General features: G+C 38.9%; 1 protein-coding gene across 13 annotated transcripts in view; it reads right to left on the bottom strand.

Moving 5' to 3' along the window:
* Nucleotides 1-225: 225 nt before the first annotated feature.
* The window catches only part of SRRM1 (serine and arginine repetitive matrix 1), a 31,308-nt gene continuing 8,924 nt past the window's right edge, over nucleotides 226-22,609 (bottom strand). For 7 of the 13 annotated variants that reach the window (XM_074976079.1, XM_074976086.1, XM_074976089.1 and 4 more), the window contains 13 exons: nucleotides 19,018-19,130; nucleotides 18,170-18,388; nucleotides 16,996-17,190; nucleotides 16,278-16,397; nucleotides 14,628-14,899; nucleotides 13,466-13,546; nucleotides 12,892-12,978; nucleotides 12,066-12,204; nucleotides 9,505-9,609; nucleotides 8,190-8,651; nucleotides 6,269-6,461; nucleotides 5,425-5,622; nucleotides 226-1,169 (listed from right to left, as the gene is read on the bottom strand). In XM_074976079.1, coding sequence (XP_074832180.1) covers nucleotides 1,065-1,169; nucleotides 5,425-5,622; nucleotides 6,269-6,461; nucleotides 8,190-8,651; nucleotides 9,505-9,609; nucleotides 12,066-12,204; nucleotides 12,892-12,978; nucleotides 13,466-13,546; nucleotides 14,628-14,899; nucleotides 16,278-16,397; nucleotides 16,996-17,190; nucleotides 18,170-18,388; nucleotides 19,018-19,130 — 2,289 coding nt within the window. In that variant the 3' untranslated portion in view covers nucleotides 226-1,064. The remainder of the gene's footprint in view (nucleotides 1,170-5,424; nucleotides 5,623-6,268; nucleotides 6,462-8,189; nucleotides 8,652-9,504; nucleotides 9,610-12,065; nucleotides 12,205-12,891; nucleotides 12,979-13,465; nucleotides 13,547-14,627; nucleotides 14,900-16,277; nucleotides 16,398-16,995; nucleotides 17,191-18,169; nucleotides 18,389-19,017; nucleotides 19,131-22,609) is intronic. The other 6 variants (XM_074976081.1, XM_074976080.1, XM_074976084.1 and 3 more) reach the window with 6 other exon arrangements.

Below are 22,609 nucleotides of genomic sequence, written 5' to 3'. Positions count from 1 at the left end.
AAACACACTACTTTGAAAGCTAATATGTCCCATCAGTAAGTTCAAATTACTTGAGCTGGATGAATGAGTCTGGGCTATTTCTGCCACCATCTGCTAGCAATTTTTAACAAAATCTCATTTTGCGTAATGCAGCATTTTAGACATCAGTTTTCAACATCTACATGCTTACTGACCTTGTTTGAGAGGAAAAGGTTTAAAAAGTGTTCGCATAACAACAGCCAGCAACTCTTTAAATTTAGAAATTTATTTTGTTTGATCCACAAGCTTTATATAGCTTTAGTTAAAAAAACAGAAAAACAGTGGAAACATGACAATATCCAAAGTTTAGCTCCTTCAGGCTTTCAAAGACATCAGCTCTGAAAGTTATGTATATCATTAAGAACCGTAACCAGACAAGAATCATGAATGGGGCTACTTCTTTTCACAAACAAAATTTAAGTAAATATGGAACTTCTCTGGGACTGCTGATAAGGAAACTGCCTTTAAAAAAAATACAAATGAAATTCCAGTATTCCAAATCAGCTTATTATATCAATATAAACCCACAGTGTCCTGGCAAACTGCATGCTTTCATTTACATACCATTTCTGTTCATGACTCACTTTAGTGGCAACTACACAGGGAACAATAGAGCAATTATGGCATTAAAATATTCACTTGTACTTCCCTGGCAACTGAAGTTTCATTTATGGACAAGCTTATAAATCGCAAAGGTTCATAGTAATGTAAGTGAATAAAAAATGAGACCTTTATAAATATTTGTATAGATTTCAATATATTTTAAGGAAACTGAGGTTGCCAGTCATTTTTAAAACCACTGACCCATCTTACTGCTTCTAAAAAGTTTTGCTCTACATAAAATGTCAACTGCCAATGAAAGAATGTCACTAGAACACTGTGGATGCCTTTTGTAATGGAAATCCATGCCTTCTTTACAAGGTGAACCTCAACCTAGCAATTATTACAACAAATGTTATATTCTAAAGCTCAAACACATTTTAGCAATTTGAAATTGAATTTGAGTACAAACCAAATCAAATGTACATTATATCAAAGGTTTCAGCCTAAGATGGTGGTGACACTTGCGCCTTTCTCATTGACCTCAGTGCCTTCTCTCGCAGATGTTTTTCTAAATCATCCAGGTTATCTTCTGCTTCACTCTCAGTCTCCTTAAAGCAAAAATATAGAAGTGATTAATTCTGAAGTTATGAAGAGCTAGACCAGATAATAACCACACTATCACATCACAATATAGTGGATGTAATATTGTGGGATGCAAAGTTACATTTCTGATATGCTGATGACACCTTTAGGATAAAACAGGAACAAGGGTATAGGAAAACCTTGTCTTTATTTAAAAAAAAAATAGTATAAGATAGGCAGGCCATGAGTGCTGCCAGTTCTCCAATTTTTCTTGCTGAAGTAAGGGTAACTAGGAACAAAGTTTTAAAGGAAGAATGGAGAGAGCAAGATACCATCAGTTCAAAGGGGAATCTCCTTAGAGCATTAGCTACCAATGCTGGCTGAGTCCTGGACAGGAGGATGAAAACCATACAGGTCTTCGAAGACTCTGGGTGTGAAGGGTGGGCAAAAACCAAGAAGCTCTGGATGGCAGAGTGTTTTGAAAGCTGTGATGGCAGCCAAATGTACCCTCAGAGTTCACTGATGAACTTCTTGCTTTTAATTTGGGAAGAGCTTGAGGAAGCCATTTAGGGATCTGGGGCAAATAGATAAAAAAAAAATCTGTCAGAGATGGTGCTTGGTCCTGCCAAGCGGCAGCGGACTGGATTCAATGACCTCTCAAGGTCCCTTCCAGTTCTGAGATATGTATATGTATATTTCCATACTAATTTTAGTACCTAGCCCAGTAACTTCGGAAGTGTAACTTCCAAGATGTGGAAAGATGCAAAAGAGCACAAAGACTGAAAGTGTTTCCTCTTCTGGAAGAAAGCAGTAAGCCCAATTTTACCCATAAGGCTTTCTGCTGGACAAAAAAACTTGATCAAACTGCACCTGAACAGGTCAAATCCATAGCTGAGACTCATTCAGCAGCCACACTCAGAGGATCAGAGACAAAGGGCTGGGGCAGATGAGGGACCCCAAGTTGTGTGTCCTCAGTGGTACGAAGTCACTGGAGTGCCACCCGTAAGAGGTGGACAAGGTTTAATACTATACTTGCCTTGTGTTTTGAGCTCTCATTCGTGGTCTTGACAGAAAGCCTGCAGTGGTAACAGGTGCTCCTCAGTTAGGAGGGAGAGCTCACTTGCAGAGAAATACACTAACAGCAAATGGTCTCTGCAAGACCAAATGCTTCACACATTAAGATGCTGAAGCTGACATCAGTTCAATATACATACCAGTATTTCCTCCACAACACACTGATCACCAATGACTTAGATGGGGAATATTCTGTGCTCTTGCTCTGCCCTATTGTCTAACAATACTGTGACCAAGTGCCCTTGTGCCATGGTCATTTGTGAGCTGAACTACAGCAGAGACAAGGCCAGCTAAGCAAATCTCTCAGTGAGAAGGTAGACTTTTGATGCTGTGGTGTATGTACAACTCCTGTGAAGTTTATCCTAGCAACTGGGACAAGGATAAATTCCTTTGCTGAATCGGTCTGGACCTTGGTAAGATTCACCCACATCAACAGGTTATCCAAATATGTGAGTACACTAACCATGCCCCGCCCCCCACCATTGATGGGAAGAAACTGCCAATACCAAAAGACCTTTGCAAATACATTTGAAACTATAGTCTTTATAGGAAAGAATTCAGTAGTGTTAGCAAATTGTTCCTACTACAAAGCACAGAAAGTACTTGTGCAATGAGTGGACGGCTACAGGAAAGTAGGTTTTTCGTAGGCCCATAGCAAAGAATTGGTGTCCTGGAACAAAGGATGGGAAAAATCAGAACTAATGTCACCATTCTGAACCTCTGTACTTAAAGACAGTAGTTCAAGTCCCTGAGGTGGATGATCAGTCTCCACCCTCCATATCCCATGTGAACTAGAAAGTAGCTGGAACAGAATCCTTTTACCATGCACTCTTCTGGAGCTAGCTCTATTATGCCACAAGGAGAGGGGAAATTAACTTTTGCCTTAAGAGCTATTGGTGAGATAAGTCTACTTGATTGCAGTAAGGAGTAGGACAGTCAATCTCAAAAGGGCGGATGGGGGGGCAGTTCAATGGGGAAAAATCAGTGTATTAAAGTGCTTTTTAGAAGGAGGGAGCCAACTGAGGAGGAAGAGTGGGTAAGTCCTTTTATGGCTTGTTTCTTCACTCCTGAAGGACTCCTCTGATTTAGGGAACATGCTGATGGTACCTGATTGACCTGGATCCCTGGGTAGGCTGTGTAAATTGTCTTTGTTGCATGTACGTAGATTCCCAATGATAACAGAATAGCTCTGTAATTCTTAAGAGTGTGGAGAAAGGAGTCCATATGCTCACTGAAGAGCTTGGGTTCTTCGAAGATCTTTGACTGTGGGCTGTACTTTTCTTGGAAGACCCAAGAATTGGAGCCAGGATAATATCCTCCTCAATCACTGCCATGGCTATGAAGCATAACACAGTATCGACAACATATAGCACAGCTTGAAGAGGCTGTGGCAAACTGCACACTGCAATGATAGACAAACTGGTCTTAGCTTATGACAGTCCGCTAAGTGTATAAATTCTGAATACAAAGTAAAGACATCTTTCAACATGAAGACCTGATAATTAGCAACATGAAACTGAAGAGTGGGTGATAAATAGTTTTCTGCCCAGTAAGTCCAGGCTTTTAGAATCCTTCTCTATTGGAGAGAGGGTCTGCACTGAACTTGATGGCAGGGGATAGTAATGACTAACATGAAACAAAACCTTCCCTTCGTGACACCCATCTTAAGCTGCAGGCACTTGAGAGGGAACTAAAAGGTGGTGGGCTCACAGCCGTCTGTGTTCTGAAGTTCAAAACACAAGGTGTCATTCCCACAGAGGCCTTTGAGCACTACTTTGCAATTTACAATCAAAAGCGATCAGGTACACATACATCCAATAGTGAAGAACCCATGGTACATATGCTTGCAGAACTACTGATAATCATTCTGAAGATCAAAAACAGAAGTGATATATATTAGGGCCGTGTCTACTTTAGAGTTTTATCAACAGAACCCTGACAAAACAGAGCACTTTCCACACCAGCGCTACCCCTCTCGACTGTCGACAGAGTTCTGTACACAAAAGTGCAGTGCAGACACTCTAGGACCCTCTTCTAGAAAGACAGGGCTTCTGATTCACCAGGCACCCTTGTTTGCAGAGCTTCCAGTCAGCCATTCTGTCAAGGGAGAGCTAGGAAGTCTGGCTGCCCTCTGTCGATAGAGTGGATTGCTCTTTTGATCTGCTTTTATGAATAGATGCAATCTGTCAACAGAATTTTTGCTGATAAATCTCTTCCAACAGTGACTTCTGTTGACAGATTTCTGTATTGTAGATGTAACCTAGAACTATTAACTAGGTTCAACACACTTCATTTAGGTGCTATTTCTACTGTGCTATGTTTGTATGAATTTATAGGACATCTGTGGTTTGCTGCCTAGAACTAGCAAGCTGTCACATCACACAGAAGATGTAAATACAAACAGCATTTTTAGCAAAAATACAATCATTTGCTCCCATGAGATTTCTTATTTGCTGTGGATTTTTTAAAGCAATAGTTAACCTAAGCTTATGTATTTACAATATAATTTTAACAGGTCAGGTTGCTGAAACAAAAAATTATAATACCCAGTGCTCATATCACTTGTTTACTTTCTGTACTTCAGTGTGGACAAATCAATACTGCATTCAGCACCTCAGCACTGCTCGACCTGAGTTGCAAACTTGACATAATATTTATAGCTGTAGTGGATCTACTGTTTGCAAAAGCAAGAGTTTCTAAGGGTCTGCAGACTTTTTGTTCCTTGTATATTTAACTTTAAAAATATGACTCACGAGTTAGTTTCAAAATAAAATGAAAACTTGATGTCAGCCTACCATGTATTTCACCTTATAAAATATATTTTTAAGCTGTTGCTTTAAAAACCGTTGCACATATTTATCACTTTGCCGAAACAGAAATGCAATGTACACAATAGGCATTAATGGCCTCTCAAGCATAGCACAGATTTTTTTTTTTGGAGGGCGAGGTGTAGAAAAGACAAGAAATACAGGTTACTAACCACTATGTGGAATTATTCAGAAGCCTTTGCATCTCAAAAAGGGCATAGACAAAGACAAGTGGGACTAAATTTTACAGTATATCCAGCTGTAGCAAAGATCTGCCTTTGAAGAATATTGGCATTAGAACAGATAACATCAACATCATACATTAGTATCAAGTATGCCTGTAAGTACATGTGCTTTAATTTCACTCATTGGCTTCTGAAATCATATTTATTCAGCCAACCTTTTTGGGCTCTGTCTCTGCTTCTTGGTCTTCCTGGGCTGATGAAGTAGTAGCTGCAGCTGCAGCAGCAGCTGCTGCAGCAGCAGCTGCAGCTTTCTCCTTCTTATGCTTTTTGTGTTTCTTGTGCTTTTTATCCTTTTTATGCTTTTTATCCTTCTTTTTCTTCTTTTTCTTTCCAGCTCCTTCCTGGTCAGAATTCTGTAATGAAAAGAAATCCTTTACTTAACTTTTGGAGACATGTATGGCAGATTTGTATATACGGTTCTGATGCACAAATAAAACCTCTCTCCTTACAAAGTCACGTGGCCCAGTGAAAAGGCCAATCTGTTGAATAATCCAAGTAAATATAGAACAAGAAGTCCTGTGGCACCTTACAGACTAACAGATATTTTAGAGCATAAGCTTTCGTGGGCAAAGACCCGCTTCATCAGCTGCATGAGCCATGAACTCATGCATCTGACGAAGCGGGACCTTGCCCACGAAAGCTTATGCTCTAAAATATCTGTTAGTCTGTAAGGTGCCACAGGACTTCTTGTTGTTTTTGAAGATACAGACTAACAAGGCCACCTCTCTGATCCAAGTAAATATAATTTTGTGCAAGAGACTCACATTTAATGTTTGCATACGTGGTGTGCAAAACCATGTCTGTAGAAGAGAAAGCTAAACATAACTAAGACGTTAGTGACTTATAACTTCATCTAAGGAGCAGACATTACCATCTCATCATTTAAAAGAAACTGCACTTAAATACACAAAAGCAAAACTAGGTAACAGTAACATGTCATATGAGAAAAGCTCTGGAGGTATATTCTAATTAAGTACTACTTTTTATTAGCAAACATACCCTTACAGGGGATGGACTCTGTGTAGGGCTTTGAACCTTTTTCACATGTGGCGGCGACCAGTTAGTGGAGGGGGAATGAGATCGAGTAGGAGATGGAGGTGCTTGATGTTTCTTAGGTGCTGGCTCAGGCGACCTTGACGCCGACCTGGATGAAGACACCCTTCTCACAGACTGTGGACTTGGTGTGGGAGCCCTCAGAAATAAAAGATTAACATTTAGAACTCTCTGCATGTTCTATAGTAAAAGCAAACAAGGCAACATTTATTATGCAATCACGCTCACACAGGGTATGTCTACACTGCAATTAGGCACCAGTGGCTGGCCCTTGGCAGACGACTGACCAATCGGCTGTTTAATTGAGGTCTAGATGTCCAGTCTAAGTCCCAGAACCCAAACACTAGCCCAAGTGTCTTCACTTTAAAATTAACCACTCGTGGCCTGAGTCAGCTGACCCAGGCCAGCCTCTGGTGTCTACAGCAATGTAGACCTAACCTTATTTACTCCAGATCTGGGCATTACAGTACACAAGAAGCTGAACATGAGTCAACAATGTGCCCTTCTACCCAAGAAAGCTAAGAGCATATTGGGATGCATTAGTAGGAGTGTTGCCAGCAGATCTAGGGAAGTGATTATTCTCCTTTACTCAACACTGGAGAGGCCACATCTGGAATACTGCGCCCAATTCTGGATCCACCCCTCATTACAAAGAAGATGTGGACACACTGGAGAGAGTCCAGCAGAGGGCAACAAAATTATTAGGGGGATGAAGCACATGACTTATGAGAAGAGGCTGAGGGATTTAGGCTTATTTAGTTTACAGAAGAGAAGAGGGAGGGGGGATCTGACAGCAGCCTTCAACTACCTGAACAGGGGTTTCAAAGAGGATGGAGAGGGGCTCTTTTCAGTGATGACAGATGACAAAACAAGGAGCAATGAAGTCAAGTTGCAGGGGGGGAAAGATCTAGACTGGGTATTGGGAAAAACTATTTCACCAGGAGAATGTGTTACCTAGAGAGATGGTGTAAAAACTTCTAGGGATGGTGATTAAGTCCTGGCTTCTCAAAGCCCTGGCTGGGATGATTTACTTGGGATTGGTCCTGCTCTGAGCAGGAAGTTGGACTTGATCACCTGAAGTCTCTTATGATTGCTGATCTACAAATATGTTCATAGCAATTGCTTTACTATGGAGCTCAATTCTATATATTTAAACTGGAATCCTTCATAAGAACAACAGTAAAAAGAAAACCCAATATCTAACTAAGCACTACAGATTGGCAAGCCAAAAAAACTGTAGGTTTACTAAGGTTTAGTATCTTGGACAGACAGGACTCCTACTCATGACTAGCTGTTCTCTCTTCACACCTGACAGAAATTCAACTGTTTTACCACCACACCAGTCAAGTCAGACAGCGTACTGCATCCAGCTATGAACCTATCCTGAAAATACTGATAAAGCCAGCATTGCCACATTTTCAGTAGATGTCTAGGAAGATATCTCCCAACATTAAAAGATTTTAAACAAGTCATTTAACAAGAATGCACCTTAGGTTAGTCGTGCTGCATAGTGAACTTCCAGACACACATTTGATTAAGCTCTTCAGAAAGCTAACAATCCCTTTGAAGTATTACTTTGTAACCTGCTCCAGTTTCATAAGTATCAGTATTTGATATTGGCCTCTAATCTGTCTTCCCCTTACCACAATTTGTGCAGGAGGAACCTCTGCAGTGCCTCTGAAGCTATTCCCAACCTCGAATTTTGATAAAAACAGGAGAGCCACATTATAGAAGTTGGCAGAATGAAAGCAATATGTCAACAGGACTAGAGTGGCATGTAAACTTAATAACAATACCCTTCACCTTTAGTGCAAACCCTCAGTTTAGTTATTTCCATTTGCTAACAGCCATAAATTAAGTTTCTTACTTTGTCTTCTTGGGTTCTGGGGTTCTTGACACTCTCCTGATGGGTCTAGTGCTTGGAGATGGAGACTGTCTTCTCTGGGGTGAAGAGGAAGCTCCCCTTCGCAGTGGTGGTGGACTTGCAGAGGTATGTGAAGCTCTAGGCCGGGGAGAAGGTGAATGCCGTTTGTTTTGTAGTGGGGAACGGGTTTCACGATTAGACCTGCTGGAAGGAGAACCTTTCCTATGCTTTGAAGGTAGCGATGGCGAACGTCTCTTTGCTCCTGGAGAACTTCTTTGTTTTGGTGGGGGAGAATGAGAGACTCTGCGCTTGGGTTGTGGAGAAGGTGATGCCCTTCGTTTTGGAGGAGGTGGGGGAGTAGCTGTTCTTCGCTTAGGTGGCGGGGAAGGAGAGTATCGTCTCTGTATTGGAGGAGAGTATCTTCTGGGAGTAGGTGAGTGCCTGCGTGGAGGTGGTGATGGAGATCTAGAAAACCAACAAAAATTGAGAAGTCATGTATACAGGACAAAGTTTTCACACTAGTTAGTTAAAATTAACACAGCAGTCTTGAAGAACTACATCAGAGTGTTACAGTACTGGGGGTCTGCAACCTGTGGCTTTTTAAAGACTTCTTTGTAGCTCCCAATGCTATAATTGCAAGGTAAAAAATAACCCTCCTGATTATTTGTGGTAAACAGTGAATATCTATAAGCTCCAAAATGAACAACTCATATCTATATAAGCAACCAATATGTGATCTCAAGAAGTTGGATAACTCCCCCTAGCGTCCTCCAGAGACAGAGAGAGAGAGAGAGAGAGAGAGAGAGAAGGTTTGGGAATGAAAGTCTGAAAGACAGTGGTGAAGACACACACCAAAGTGTGTGGAAGTAGAATACGTAAATAATTTGCAAACATCCTGCAGCAAATATGTATGGCATTATAAATCAGCGTGTGTGCGCTGTTCTGAAAATAGGGGTTACAAAAAGTATGGTTTGATGTTATTTATTAAAGACCAGCTTGTATCCACATGCATCGTGGCTTTTGATTTAGTCTTTTACCTAATGGGAAAAAATGTTTCTTCTTGCTATTTTGGTTGCCAACCCATGCCATATACCCTTCCCAACAGTCATTTCACTATAAGGCCCCTGCTTGCTATACTCAGCATTCACAACACTTCAGAACAGTGGAACACATTCCCCACAGAAAATGTTTAAGAAAACACTTATTTTAATTTAAAAATAATTCCTTCAATGAAAGGCAGTGGTTCAATAAATGACACATATTTCATTAGGGATAGATTAACAAAAAAAAAAAAAAAAAAAAAAAAAAAAAAAATTACCTTCGTCGAGGCAACGAAGGTGATCTGCGCCTCCTTGGAGGAGGGGCAGGAGAAGGAGAGCGCCGTCTTCTGGCAGGTGGCGGTGATGGACTCCTCCTTCTCCTACTAGAACAGACAGAAAAAAGTTGCTTGTCTAAAAACAACCTTATAATGGGTCGTGAAACATGGAGATACCCCTATCACACAGAACTGGAAGGGACCTTGACAGGTCATCAAGTCCAGCCCCTGCACTCACAACAGGGCCTATTACCATCTCTCAGATTTTTTTTGTATTGGTTTAAATCTAAGCTGCCCCAAAACCTTGAAAGTCCACCTCAAAAGGATTGAGCTCAAAACCCTGAGTTTACAAGGCCAATGCTCTAACCACTGAACTACTGCTAGAAGAATTTTGTACTATGTCTCATCACCACCACATAGAACTAAGCTGGTTCACACGTTTTCCAAATGAGATTATTAGACGCAAATACTAACAGACAATGATTATTATGTCCAAGACTTAGTGCTAAGATACTGCTAAGACAGGCTTTAAAATATTCAGAGACAGTTTTTCAGTTAACTTATATGGGGACATCTAGACTCTGTGTACTTCCCCACAACTTCCGGAAAGCTTAATAGGTTTTAATTCTGTGAGAGAAACCATGTAGCTTTTAGGAACAACATACAAAACAGCAAAAAGATTAGAAGTGCATGAAATAATCAATAGAAAGTGGTCAGCTAATTAATACTTAATTCCAAATAGCCTTGCTATATTTTCCAAAGTAAGAAACTAAACATTTTGCAGCTAATGATTGTTCCTCAAAAATTAAATACTATGTTGTGAGCTGGAAAAAAAAAAAAAACCAAACAAAAAAGAATCTTCAACAATGTCAGTAAGACCACTCAAAATATTCAGCAATACCACCTCATACATTTCATATGAAAAATAGAGTAAGAGGAAAAAGAGGTTATACATTGGCACAGAAGCACTTAGCCAAATTTATTCTTTTGTAAAAGAAAAAAAGCTGTCCTGAAATTCAAGTAAAACAACTACTTATGCAACTGTTTAAAGACTGCTACATTTAATGAAGATGCTTTGAGTCTGAGGAACAGTCACATTTCATCTGGCTCAAATTTAGCAAAACGTGTTGCAACTATAGTCTGGTTAGGATTTAATCACTATAGAGTCATCAGACTTAAGAGTGGTGTGGATAAACTTAAGGATCCAGCCTCTTTCTTAAGTTTAAAATTAGCACTTTTCCTAACAGTAGTGAGGCACCTACTCTTGTTTTCAGCTGACCTCAAATGGCCAGCCTAATAGCAGGGACCGTCTCTTGTACCACCGTGGAATTGGCTATTATATTAAACTTAGTCCAAAACTCAAGTTTCAAAGTAACTACCTATAAAGCTACCTCATTACAAATAAGATTTGTGACAAAATGATGAAATACTCAGACTGAAATTTACAGAAATTACCTTCAGTCCCACTACTAAATAAAGACTGCTCCAGGACACACAGTGAATAAGGAAGAGGACAATGAGAGAAGACAATGGGAATTTTAGAACCTGCACCCCCTTTCCCCCTTTTGCTATCTGAGTTAAATACTTGATTTCTAAACACTGAATTTCCAATTAGCTCATTATCCTACGCAAAAACAGCGAGGGTTAATATGTCAAGTTCTCTTCTAATTCTGCTCACTTGTTTCAGAATTATACGTGAGGAACAAAAACACTCATGCAAAGTTTTGCCTAGAGAGTAACTGATAAGTGTCTTGGCTTATACAGCAATGCAGCTAATGTTAACATACCTCAGAAGTGTATTTTAACCAGTTATCCAAAATGTCACTCTCAATGGACATATAGCAGATTTGAAACAATTTCACTGATGAAAATAACGCAGTAAAAAGTTTTCATTTGTTCTATTTTCTTACTATTTGAATGATCTTCAGAGTAGGTGAAAAGACAGCTATGTTCACCATCTGCTACAAAAATGTTTCTACAGTAACTTTAAATTTAATCTTAATTAACTGATTAATTTCTAACCAACCTTTTAATCATGGGTGATTGCCACCTCTTTCCCATCTGCATCCTGACAGCAGTGGAGAAGAAAAAAAGTAAAAAATTCCACTTACCAAAGATTTACTTGTTGAAAAGACAAACATGCTTGCACTGGAGTCAAAGTAACTCTCAACATCTGAGCAGAAATCAAATGAATCCCTTTGGATTAGCTTGAGAAAATACCTTCCTGTTATAAACTGTAAGTTTCTGGCCCAAAGTCCATTGAGTTTACTAGGTTCTGGATCAGCTCCAATAATCACACACACAAAAAAAAAAAAAAAAATCTAGTGCTGGTATCAAGGTGTTCACCTTCACCTCTAACATCTAAATTTTGGGGGCAGAACCCATCTTCTATGGTGTTTGTATAACATTTGGAAAAGGATAATTCCAACGGATTCTACTGGGGTCCTCTAGGCAATAATGTAACACATACAAATCAAGAGATAATAAATCAGTTCATTTGTAAATGATAGATTTTTGTCATGTTAAGGACACATCAGTTATGCTGAGACGAAGAAAGTAATTACCGAGGGGAAGAGTCCTTTTGCCGTTTCCGTGGAGAAGGTGACGGACTATGTGAGTGTCGTCTGCGTCTACCTACTTCACCATTCTTCACATTTGATCTTTTTGGACGTTCCTCTTCAGAGGAAGACGATGAACCAGAATCTATAAATAAAAAATGATTAGGAAGATGAGCTTATTTAAATACATTTCAAAACAAACATCTGAAGCAACTTTAAGCAGTTACATTTTCTTCAGAAATATAACTAACTTTAAACTGGTGTAAATTGTGTAACACTCATACATGCTTGCATGTAGATACTTATTTCTGTTTAAGAGTAGATTTTTTAAACAGAAATAAAAAGCATCTGGACAATGCTGAAATTACTTTTACAGCTGCTTCAAAATACACAGCTTTAAATCGGTGTAAATTTGCGTACACAACGAATTTCAGGCCCATACTACAGAACCTGCTCAAGATATGCAGTTGCAAAATACTGAACAAAAATAGCTGGAGGACAAATGAAAAGATGCTGACTTCAAGAGTTTTAATAAAAGACTTGAACCAACAGAATTGGAATCTGCAAAATATTAAATACTGTAACAAATGTATAGTAAAAGCTCTCAAAATTCTACATTCTTGCTCACTTGAAATATTTTTGACTAGGGAATTAAAACAATTTTATTAAGACAGCAGGACAACTAATGATTAATGTTGCAGCAGCACCATTGTGTATACCAATAAAACTCAAAAGCAAGCACAACCCGAATTTAGCAGTACAAAAGTACATTATAAACAAATAATTAAGAAAGTAAAACACCTCATTAAAACTACAAAAATATTATTAGTACCAGAGGAAGACTGTTGGTTTTGCCTTCTGTACTGACGTCTCTGTTGCACAGAATCTGCTACAGCCATTTTGCCACCTTTGTCTTCTTCTGAAAAAACCATGTACAGTTAAGGAACTTTTTTTTTTTGCTTTTGTACCTTTAGTTTATTCATTAAGACAGTTTGTTAGTGAAACAGCATTACAACTGATCAGATGTTCTTCTATTTTTGTGCTACATCTTTCTTTGGCGAATGTATTTTGACTACAGTTTCCAAAAAGAAAAAGCATAAGGGTGCGAGTTAATGTGAGCTAGATACTTTATGTCCTGTACATATACATCTCTGAAAAAACCTACCTTCAATACCTCTATCAAAGCCACTCCATCTCAAAAATCCCACAGGAGAAAATACAAGGTTGTTTCCCCCCCCCCCCCCCCCCCCACACGCTTACACCCCCACATAAATCTGTTAGTCTGTGAGGTGCCACAGGACTTCAGGATGTTTTTGCAGAAACAGACTAATGCAGCTACCCCCGAGCCTTCTTTGTTTTATTTTCGTACCATTTAAAAGAAAAGCCACTGTAAATGACAAACATACCTGATTCAGACAATTCTACTTTTCTAGGTTTTGGTGCTGGTGAGGGAGACTCTCTTTTTTCAATACTCTTACGTTTAGGTGCTAAAAGACAAAAGTTAAGAAAAGGGTGAGGAAAAAGGTGAATGATTTTCAATGAAATGCAATACGATCTTGCACACACTATTATATAGACAAAATAAGTTTCATGAATCAGGCCAGTTTATATCTGTTTATATGAATAGTTCAGGCTGAACCTCTAAAAACTTGGGAGACTCTGATCCAGCAACATCCTTGGTCTAGCAGAATTGTGAGAGGTTCCTGGACCAGAGATCCGCCCCCCAGCAGCTGGGACTCTGGCAAGAGGTGGGCCTGGGGCTGGAAGCTTGAGCTGGAATTGACTTTCCTGAGCTGGAAAACTCCCTCCTCCTGGACCAGTCGGGTCTTGAGTGTGCTGGACCCAGGAGGTCCAACCTGTATATTTTTGAGACATCAGGTTCTTGACAGATTTTTTTTAAACCGAAAAGCATTCTGAAATTTTAGGTAACATTTGACTGGTATAACGTTATTTTTACTTTGAAATTACAGTTCATAACTTACAGTACAAAACCTAAAATTTCAATTGGTTCTTTTTTCTAAATATACAAGGTTATGTACTTATTTTTGAATTATATTTTATCTAAATTTTTCCTACGCCTGAAAAATATTTTGGTATCCCAACCTACAACTGCACCATGAACAGAAATTGAATACCACCACCACCTGAAAATAGAAAACTGCAACTTGGTTCTTTAAGGTGGTATCAGTAAAACCAGATAATAGAAACTATCTATAAAGATGTTGATGACCATCTTCTCCTGCCAGATCAATGTTCCCTTCAACATTTCATTAAGAATAGGAAGTCAACTCAATTCTACTTCCTTTGTTAAACAAAAAAGGACTATAATCTTTATTTTTTGCTGCTGACGCTTAAATGTTAATACAGAGATTTGCAGTACAAAACCATTTAAAACCAGATTCAGTGAAGTGTCTGCTTAACTTCCATACTTTGGAAAGGTGGATTTTTGACACAGTCCAGCCTTTAGCTAATGAAAAGTACATAACTATGAAATGGTAAAGGTTCAAACAAATAAAATGACTGGGGAGGGGGAGGTGGGAGAACCCCCACACATTTAGTTAACAATACCTGAGGCTCTACCAGGAGAAACAGACCCACGGACTTTCCTTCCACGGCTTGATGGCTGAGGTGTTGGAGACTTGCGCGGTTTTGGAGGTGGACTTGCAGGTGGGGAAGGCCTGTGCCTTCGCCTTGGAGGGCTTGCAGAAGGAGAAAGTTTACGTGTTTTACGAGGAGGACTGGACACTATTCTTTTTGGTGGTTTTTTTGGTGGCGATCGAGAGCGCGAAGAAGAAGAGGAGCTGCTGCTGCCAGATAACGAGGCCGATGACCGTCTTCTCCTGCAAATAAAGTGAACGTTAATCAGATCAGTTTAGGCATATTTCACTTATCTGCATGCCTATCTATATAGTCACATACATTAGCACTTCCAAAAACTAGCACACGATAGCCTCCATTGCTTATTTCATAGAGAGACTAACAAACGGGTATTTCAATTATTTTCAAACTATAACTGAACAATTTGTTTAAAATATTACCTTTTGGTTTTGGCGATAAAATATTAATGATAAAGGCACCAAAAAACAGCTTGTAGGCTTGATGAGAGGGGTGCTTGTATTTGAGTTGTTTAGTATTTAGATGAGAGATTTTTTTCACCCTAGAGCACACCTTGTTTTTTGAAACTCAAAAAAGATCTAGTAAGAAAAGACTGGTGGGTAGGAATTAAGACATAAAAATGTTATGCTAGTAGGCTGAAAACCCCTCATCTATCAGACACAAAGACGCAGAGGGTGCCTTATCTCAGAAACTTACCCAGCAGCAGTTAGCACACACATGGTGTCACTGTCTCACACACCCCATCTGTGCCACACACATTGTCACATATACACTGCAGCACACATTCACACACACAGTGTTTATCTCCCATACTTGCACACTTTCTTTGTAGCCCCCAGCCCAAGCCCTTCTGCCCAAGGCCCTGCCTTTTCCAAGAGGCCCTGAGGCAGCCTGCAACCAGCATTGAAACTCATGAAGTGGCCCCAAGGAAAGTTATTGCCCGCCCCAATCTAGTCCACCCTGAGGTGTTTTTCTAATCTACTCTTAAAAGCTGCCAGTTATGAAGATTCCACAACCTTTGTGGACAATTTATTCCAGCAAACAACTGCCCCAACGAGAAGTTTTTCTAAACCTCCCTTGCTGCAATGTAAGCCCACTGTTTCTTGTCAGAGGTTAAGGAGAATAATAATTCATCCTGCTTGTAACAAAACCCTGTAGGTACTTCAAAAGCCAGCATCATCCAGTAAAAATATTAGAATAATGAATTGAGCAATTAAAGACTGCCAGGTAAAACCCATCACCATTCATGAATGTTAGAAAACATCCATTAGAAGTACTCTAGAGAGCGCATGAACTTTTTATACTATATCAGACTCCTGCTCGTGGAACACGGTCTCATTAGCTTTCTTTTCAAAGTGATTTTGCAATACTCATGCCAATCTCAAGGGCTTTGCTTCTCAGCTATTAAAGGATATAGGTTTGAAACAAGACAGAATAACTTTTAAAATTACTTAGTTTGCATGCTCTAACACTATCAAAATCACCTGTGCTTATCATTTCTCTTCATAATTATTTTTCAATCTAACTGTGGTTTTAAAAACCTAAAAACCTTGTAATGTCTTTCAAATACCAAGTTTTGTATTTACAAAAAAGCCATCTTACCGCCTCACAGGGGATCTACTTCTTCTGTGCCTGGGCGGGGGAGGCATGCGCCTTGGAGGACTCCTTCTCCTAGGAGATGGTCGTCGTCTTGGGCTTGGCCGCCTTCTAGGAGAGTAAGACCTGTCACAATCAATGAAAATTTGACAGGCTGGAGGCAGATTTAATCACCATAAACCAAGTGAAAAGTTGCTCTGCAGCAAGTACCTCACATTAAATTAGCATGTGTGTTGCTGCTGGCAAGCAAGACTTCAAATCAAACAAAACTTCTGTATTAATCCATACCAAAAAAGGATTACATCTAAAATGTCTCAGAACCAAATTTAGTTCTTAAAAGAGGTGGTACAAAAATCACCTAGTGCTGCCAAATATATTCAGGATTCAGTCCCATCTCTCAGCCCAAAGAGTCTTCTGTATCAAGCATTTTCCCAAGATGAGATGAAAATTATGGAACTTGCTTCTGTGGTGTTTTTCACATTTTCTCCCCTTCCCTTTTACTCAGCCTAACCAACTGCAGGCTTATCTTTGGCTGAGAAGATTTACTATAGTAAAGAATAGTATTTACACCTTAAGTATCTCACCTTTTTTTTTTTTTCTTCCTTTTTTCCCCCTCCCAGAGTTCCCAACGTTAATTGAGTGTTTTATAGTTCTGAATGGCCACTTCAGAACATACTCAGTTCCTGGCCTTTGCCTTCAAAGTGAAATAAAATAATGTTCTTACCTTGACCGTGATCTATGACGCCTTCTTGGTCTAGAATGAGAGGGGGAATGTGAGCGAGACCGTGACTTGGAACGTGATGGGGATCTTTGACGAGTCTTCTCTTTTTCTTTCTCTCTCTCCTTCTTTGCATTTCTTTCTGGGGAAGTTTCTTTAGTATCTGGTACTGGTTCGGGCTTGGGTGCTTTCAAGATATCACTGTTTTTTTAAAAAAAAAAACCCTAAAATATAAGCATGTCCCATCTGTAGATGGCTGGATTATATTTTAGAAAAAAACTAAGACAGTGCTCTCGTTAAAATTGTGACAAGCAAGACCTGAATAAAATATTCATAGCTCCAAATTCTATTAAAAAGATTCAGAAACATGAATTTCTCAAACACATGATCAAGCATATACTGAATAGGTCACATCCCAACTTTCCACAGAATGAGACAACCACGAAAAACAATGGAAATCAGTTAGCAAGTAGGAGCTGTGAAAAATTGATTCACCAAAAGTTCTAAATTGCTATTAACGAGGATGTTCAATTCTCAGTACTGAATCAATACTTGGCATGTTTTCTTGATCCAATCTGAAGTCAGAAGCTGAAGGTAGTGCTTATGAAGTTCGCAACAAACACTGGGAAAAATCAATCCAAATTAGCCTCAATCTGCATTTAATTAAACTAAATTTACCAGCACCTAAAAAAAGTACTCAACTGGATTAATGAAACAAAATAGTATCAGTGAAATATCAATACGCAGTCAGATCTATTCTCATTTCTCCATGTAAAAAAAAAAGACCACAATGACATGTAAAGCATCACCTTTTTTTCCAGAACAAAGCTCTAAAAGCACCAGGAATTAAAATAACTCCATTCCACTGAAGGAAATGATAATTTCCTATGGTAATAAGCAGTCCTGTAGTACCTTAAAGGCTAACAAAAAGAAGTAACGGTCTCCCTTCTTCTCTCCTCCCCACTTTCCCACTGGTATATAAAGCCTGGATTCAAACTGTCTACTCCCAATCTGATGAAGTGGGTCTTACCCTCAAAAACTCATTAGCTAATAAATAAATTTGTTAGTCTTTAAGGGGCTACAAGACTGCTTGTTATTTGTGAAGCTACAGACTAATACAGTGACCTCTCTGAGTCTCTTTAGTAAGCTAATTTCAAGGATAAAATTAATTGATACTCGCCTAGTTGATGTTGCCTCTTGAATCAAAGTTTCCTTTGTCTGCACAGAAGGCTCTGGTTCTGGAGTCTCCTCTTTCTTTTCTGGCGCAGGAGTAACACTACGGCTCTTGGTTCTGTGACGAGGAGATCGAGAATGGCTACGTTTTCTCTCTCTTCTGACCGGTGATGATCTCCTTCTCGGAGAAGGAGACCTTGTTTTGCGTCTAGGAAAGAGAGACTTTCTGTTCCAATAATATATAATGTTAGGAGCATATTTTAAAAACCAAAGTCAATGTATATTTACAGCTAAGAAATTTCATCTAACAAATCAGTTGTGTGCTTTTCACATGGATAAATGGGAAAGGTAAAAGAATAAACTATTTTTGGTTTTTCTGAAGAAAAACCATCCGCTAGCAAGACTAACAATTCAAGAGATAGTTTTGTAATCCAACCCAAAGTCTGTCTTACATAAACAAAAATTAACCACCACCTCTATGCAACACTGTAACAGAACTAAATATAAAGTAATTCCTGTATTAGCTTAAAGACTTTCACAAGATAGCTCAGAAGTTTAGTTATGAGGTCTCAATAAAATTTACTCGTTAGGATCTCAGAATACCCTTTTGTTGTATTACACCACTGAGCACATCTTTATTACTACAGGCAATGCCTGTTCTCGGATATCCCACTAGTTATTCATATGATAAATATTCATTAACAAGCTAGACTGATCTTCCCCCTATAAAATTCTTTAGGGTACATTTCCAAAGTTTGTCGAATCTTTACACATCTCCATAGCCACATGCCCATTGCCCTGAAGACCAATAGGAACAATAAGTAAATGTAATAAGCAAGACTGTTTTAATACTACCTTCTTGGGCTTCTGGATCTGTCCCTTTTTTCTCTACTCTCTTTGTCCTCTTTGTCCCGCTTGTCTTTATCTTCATCTTGTTTCTTCATAGACGCCAACTTCTCTTGCTCAATCTAAAATACAGAACACTATTTAAATCAGAAACAGACCCTCAAGTCACTCTAAAGAGTCTATTCTTATCTCAATGTCAAGATAATGAGTTTACCCTACTAACATTTTCATAAGCTTTTCAAAAACAAAAAAAAATATGGAACAAAGTAAAATAGGCGTCAGCTACAACTGCTTTGTCAACCCACATTTTCAAACACAAAAGGCAGGCAGCATCTGTCTTGACAAGAAACTGACCACGAGAACTATGTTAAAATTTTAAAACTACAAACGTTTGAAAGATTTTTCAAGAATAGAACCTTAAGCAGGTAAACCTTATTTTTTTTTAAATCTTTAGCCAAGAACTTGATGTGAGTTAAAAATAGAGTAAAAAGAGGAAAGAAATTATCCATTTTTAGAGATGTACATATCTGGGGGAAAAAAAGTTGACGATTAAGTTTCATCCAAATTTGCAAAAGCTTTCTCAATTCCAATTAGTTTGAAATTTCTTTGATGGCTACTCTTGTAGAATATCCTAAAATGACTTCTACAACCATACTACTCAGTTAAATATAAATGTAATTACAAGAGTTACATTTTGTGAGACTTTACAACAATCTCTCCCCAACCACCCTGAAGTGCAGGCTCTAAATCCACACAAATGAGATTTCAGTTTGTGACTAAAAAATTCATCTTAACTGGATGAATGTCAGCATATCATCCAATTTACAAAAAAATAGTTAAATCCGTATCAAATCCACAGTTAGATGTCTGTATATTAATACCAGAATTATGGGGAATAAATGGAACTCAAAATGCTACTAAATAAATAGAGCTACGATTGTGCCCTACCTATATTCCAGTTGTGTATTTTTCCACCCAGGTCTCCATACCACCACCAATGTATACACTTGGACCGACATTGAGACAGAAATAGGAAAGACTTATTCAAAGTCTCTGGGTAAGAATAAAACGCGAATGACAGATGCCCCAGAGGGAAAGAACAGAATAGGTAATCAAGTCATCCATCTCCTGTGGTCCACTCCTGGCTTCTGGCAAACAGAGACTACAGACACCATTCCCACCCATCCTGACTAACAGCTATATATAGTTCCTGGTTTATTAAAAGCTCTTTTCACACAGAAACCATTCTACAAATGCTCTGTGCCTTAAATATTGAGTCTCTTCTGGTATGGCTACGGTCTGAAGAAGTGGGTCTCTCCCACAAAAGCTCACCTAAAATTATTTTGTTATAAAGTGCTACTTTACTGCTTTTTTGTTTTGATAGTATATAGACTAGCACGGCTTTCTCTGTTACTAACCATATTTGTTCTCCTTTTCTGAAGATTTTCCAATTCCATTCCAATTTTTTGAGAAAGGGCAATCACACCTGCACATGTGGGTGTGTCATGAAGTTACAGAAAAGCAATAGATATTTTCTGTCTTATTATTTCTCTCTTTTCTTAATGATTCCCAATACTATTTCCTTTGACTGCTGCTACACAGTGAGGCTATACCTAGATTGCCGAGAACTGCTGGCAAAAGGTATGCAAATTGAGCAACCCATTTGCGTATCTCCCGCCAATAGTTCTGCTGGGAGAGGCTTTCCCAACATTTATCCTGTCCACATTGGGCCAAATGTCAAGAAAAACCTGCTCTGCTGATGCATCCCTTCTTCCTCATGGATCCAGGACTGGGACATCGGCAGAATACTCCCGGAGTGGCAGACTTCTGTCAGGAAACCTCAAGGCTCCTGACAGAAGCCTGCAGTTTAGACATAGTCTGACTGAATGTTTTCAGGAAATTATCCACAATCCATTTGATAGTTACATCTGATGAAGCGGGTCTTTGGCCATAAAAGCTTACGCTCAAAAAAAAAATCTGTTACTCTATAAAGGTGCCACAGGACTGCTCGTTTTTGTGGATACAGACTAACGCAGCTACCCTCTGTAACTTACTACCATTTATCAATTTATTCCAAAACCACCTCTAAGGACACCTCAATATGGGCCAATTACTCAAATTTTTCACCTAAAAAGAAGGGCTCAAACGAGGAATGAAAACATGATGCAAAAGAATTGACTCGGTTTTTCCACTATGGACTTATCCTTGAGTGCTCATTAAGCATCGTAAATGGCCCAGCTGACCCCACTGTTTTTTAAAGCAGGCTTCCAGCTCCTGATGTAGTTAAAAAAAATTGCCATTACTTTGAGCCTTGGGCTAGCTGTTCCTCAAAATTCTTTTTGGCCTTCCTAATTATATTTTTACTCAATAAACATAAACAAAACACAAGTATATAGTGCCATAATTAGAAAGGCCAACATACAAATGGCAAACTGGAGACAAAGGTTAGCAAGAAAATATTCTACAAATTCATCAGAAGAAAGAGAAAGAGTAAGGAGAGAGTAGGATTGTTACTCAATGAAAGGATGAAAAAATATCAAAATGCGGAAGGGGCAGACGTGCTTAACGTCTTCATTTTGGTTTTCAAAAAAGAGTGGTGAAGACTGCATGTCTAACATACTGAATGCCAATGAAAATGAGGTAGGATCAGAAACTAAAAGAAAAGATCATGTTACAAATTAGATATCCAAGTCATCAGGGCCTGAAGAAATGCTTCCTTGAGTACTTGAGGAGCTGACAGAGGAGATATAAGTCATGATTTTTGAAAGAGTCATGGAATAAAGGAGTTTCCAGAAGGCCATAGATGTGCAAATATGGTTCCCATTTCAGACCAGGCAGATTAACTTCCATACCCAGAAAGATAATGGAGCAAATAATTAAACCAATTTGCAAAAATCTAGAAGATAAGGTGATAAATAACAGTCAGCATGGATTTGTCACGAACAAATCATATCAAACTAACCAATTCTTTGATAGAGAAATAAACCTTGTGTATGGGAGGGAAGCAGAAGGCATGGTATATCTTGACTCAAGTAAAGCTTCTGACGCTGTCTCACATGACCTTCTCACAAGCAACGGAGGGAAATGCAACCTAGATGGAACTATTGCAAGAAGGATGCACATTTGTTTGGAAAACTGTTACCAGAGAGTAGTTAAATGTTACACAGTAATGTTGGAGGGGCTTAATTAGTAGGGTACCACAGGGATCAATTCTGGGTCTCGTTCTGTTCAATATCTTTATTAATGATACAGAAAATGGTATAAAGAGTACACTTAGTTTGTGGATGACACCAAGATGGGAGGGGTTGCAAGTGCATTGGGGCATAGGACTAAAATTCAAAATGATCTCAAACTGAAGAAATGGTCTTAAAAAGAGAAAAATTCAATACAGACAAATCAAAGTTTACCCTTTAGAAAGGAAAAATCATTTCCCATTTTGTATGTCTGCAACTGTCTAGGAAGGCACACTGCAGAAAAGGTATCTGGGAGCGATAGTGGACCACAAGCTTAGCATGAGTCAGCAGTGTCACATTTGCAAAAAAAAAAAAAAAAGCAAACATTCTTGAACAGATTAGCAAAAATACTGTAAGCAAGACATGAT

Source organism: Carettochelys insculpta, chromosome 24, assembly GCF_033958435.1.
Source record: "Carettochelys insculpta isolate YL-2023 chromosome 24, ASM3395843v1, whole genome shotgun sequence".
Taxonomy (NCBI): Eukaryota; Metazoa; Chordata; order Testudines; family Carettochelyidae; genus Carettochelys; species Carettochelys insculpta.
The sequence above is the reverse complement of the archived record's forward strand: the minus strand, read 5'-3'. Positions and strand labels throughout refer to the sequence as shown.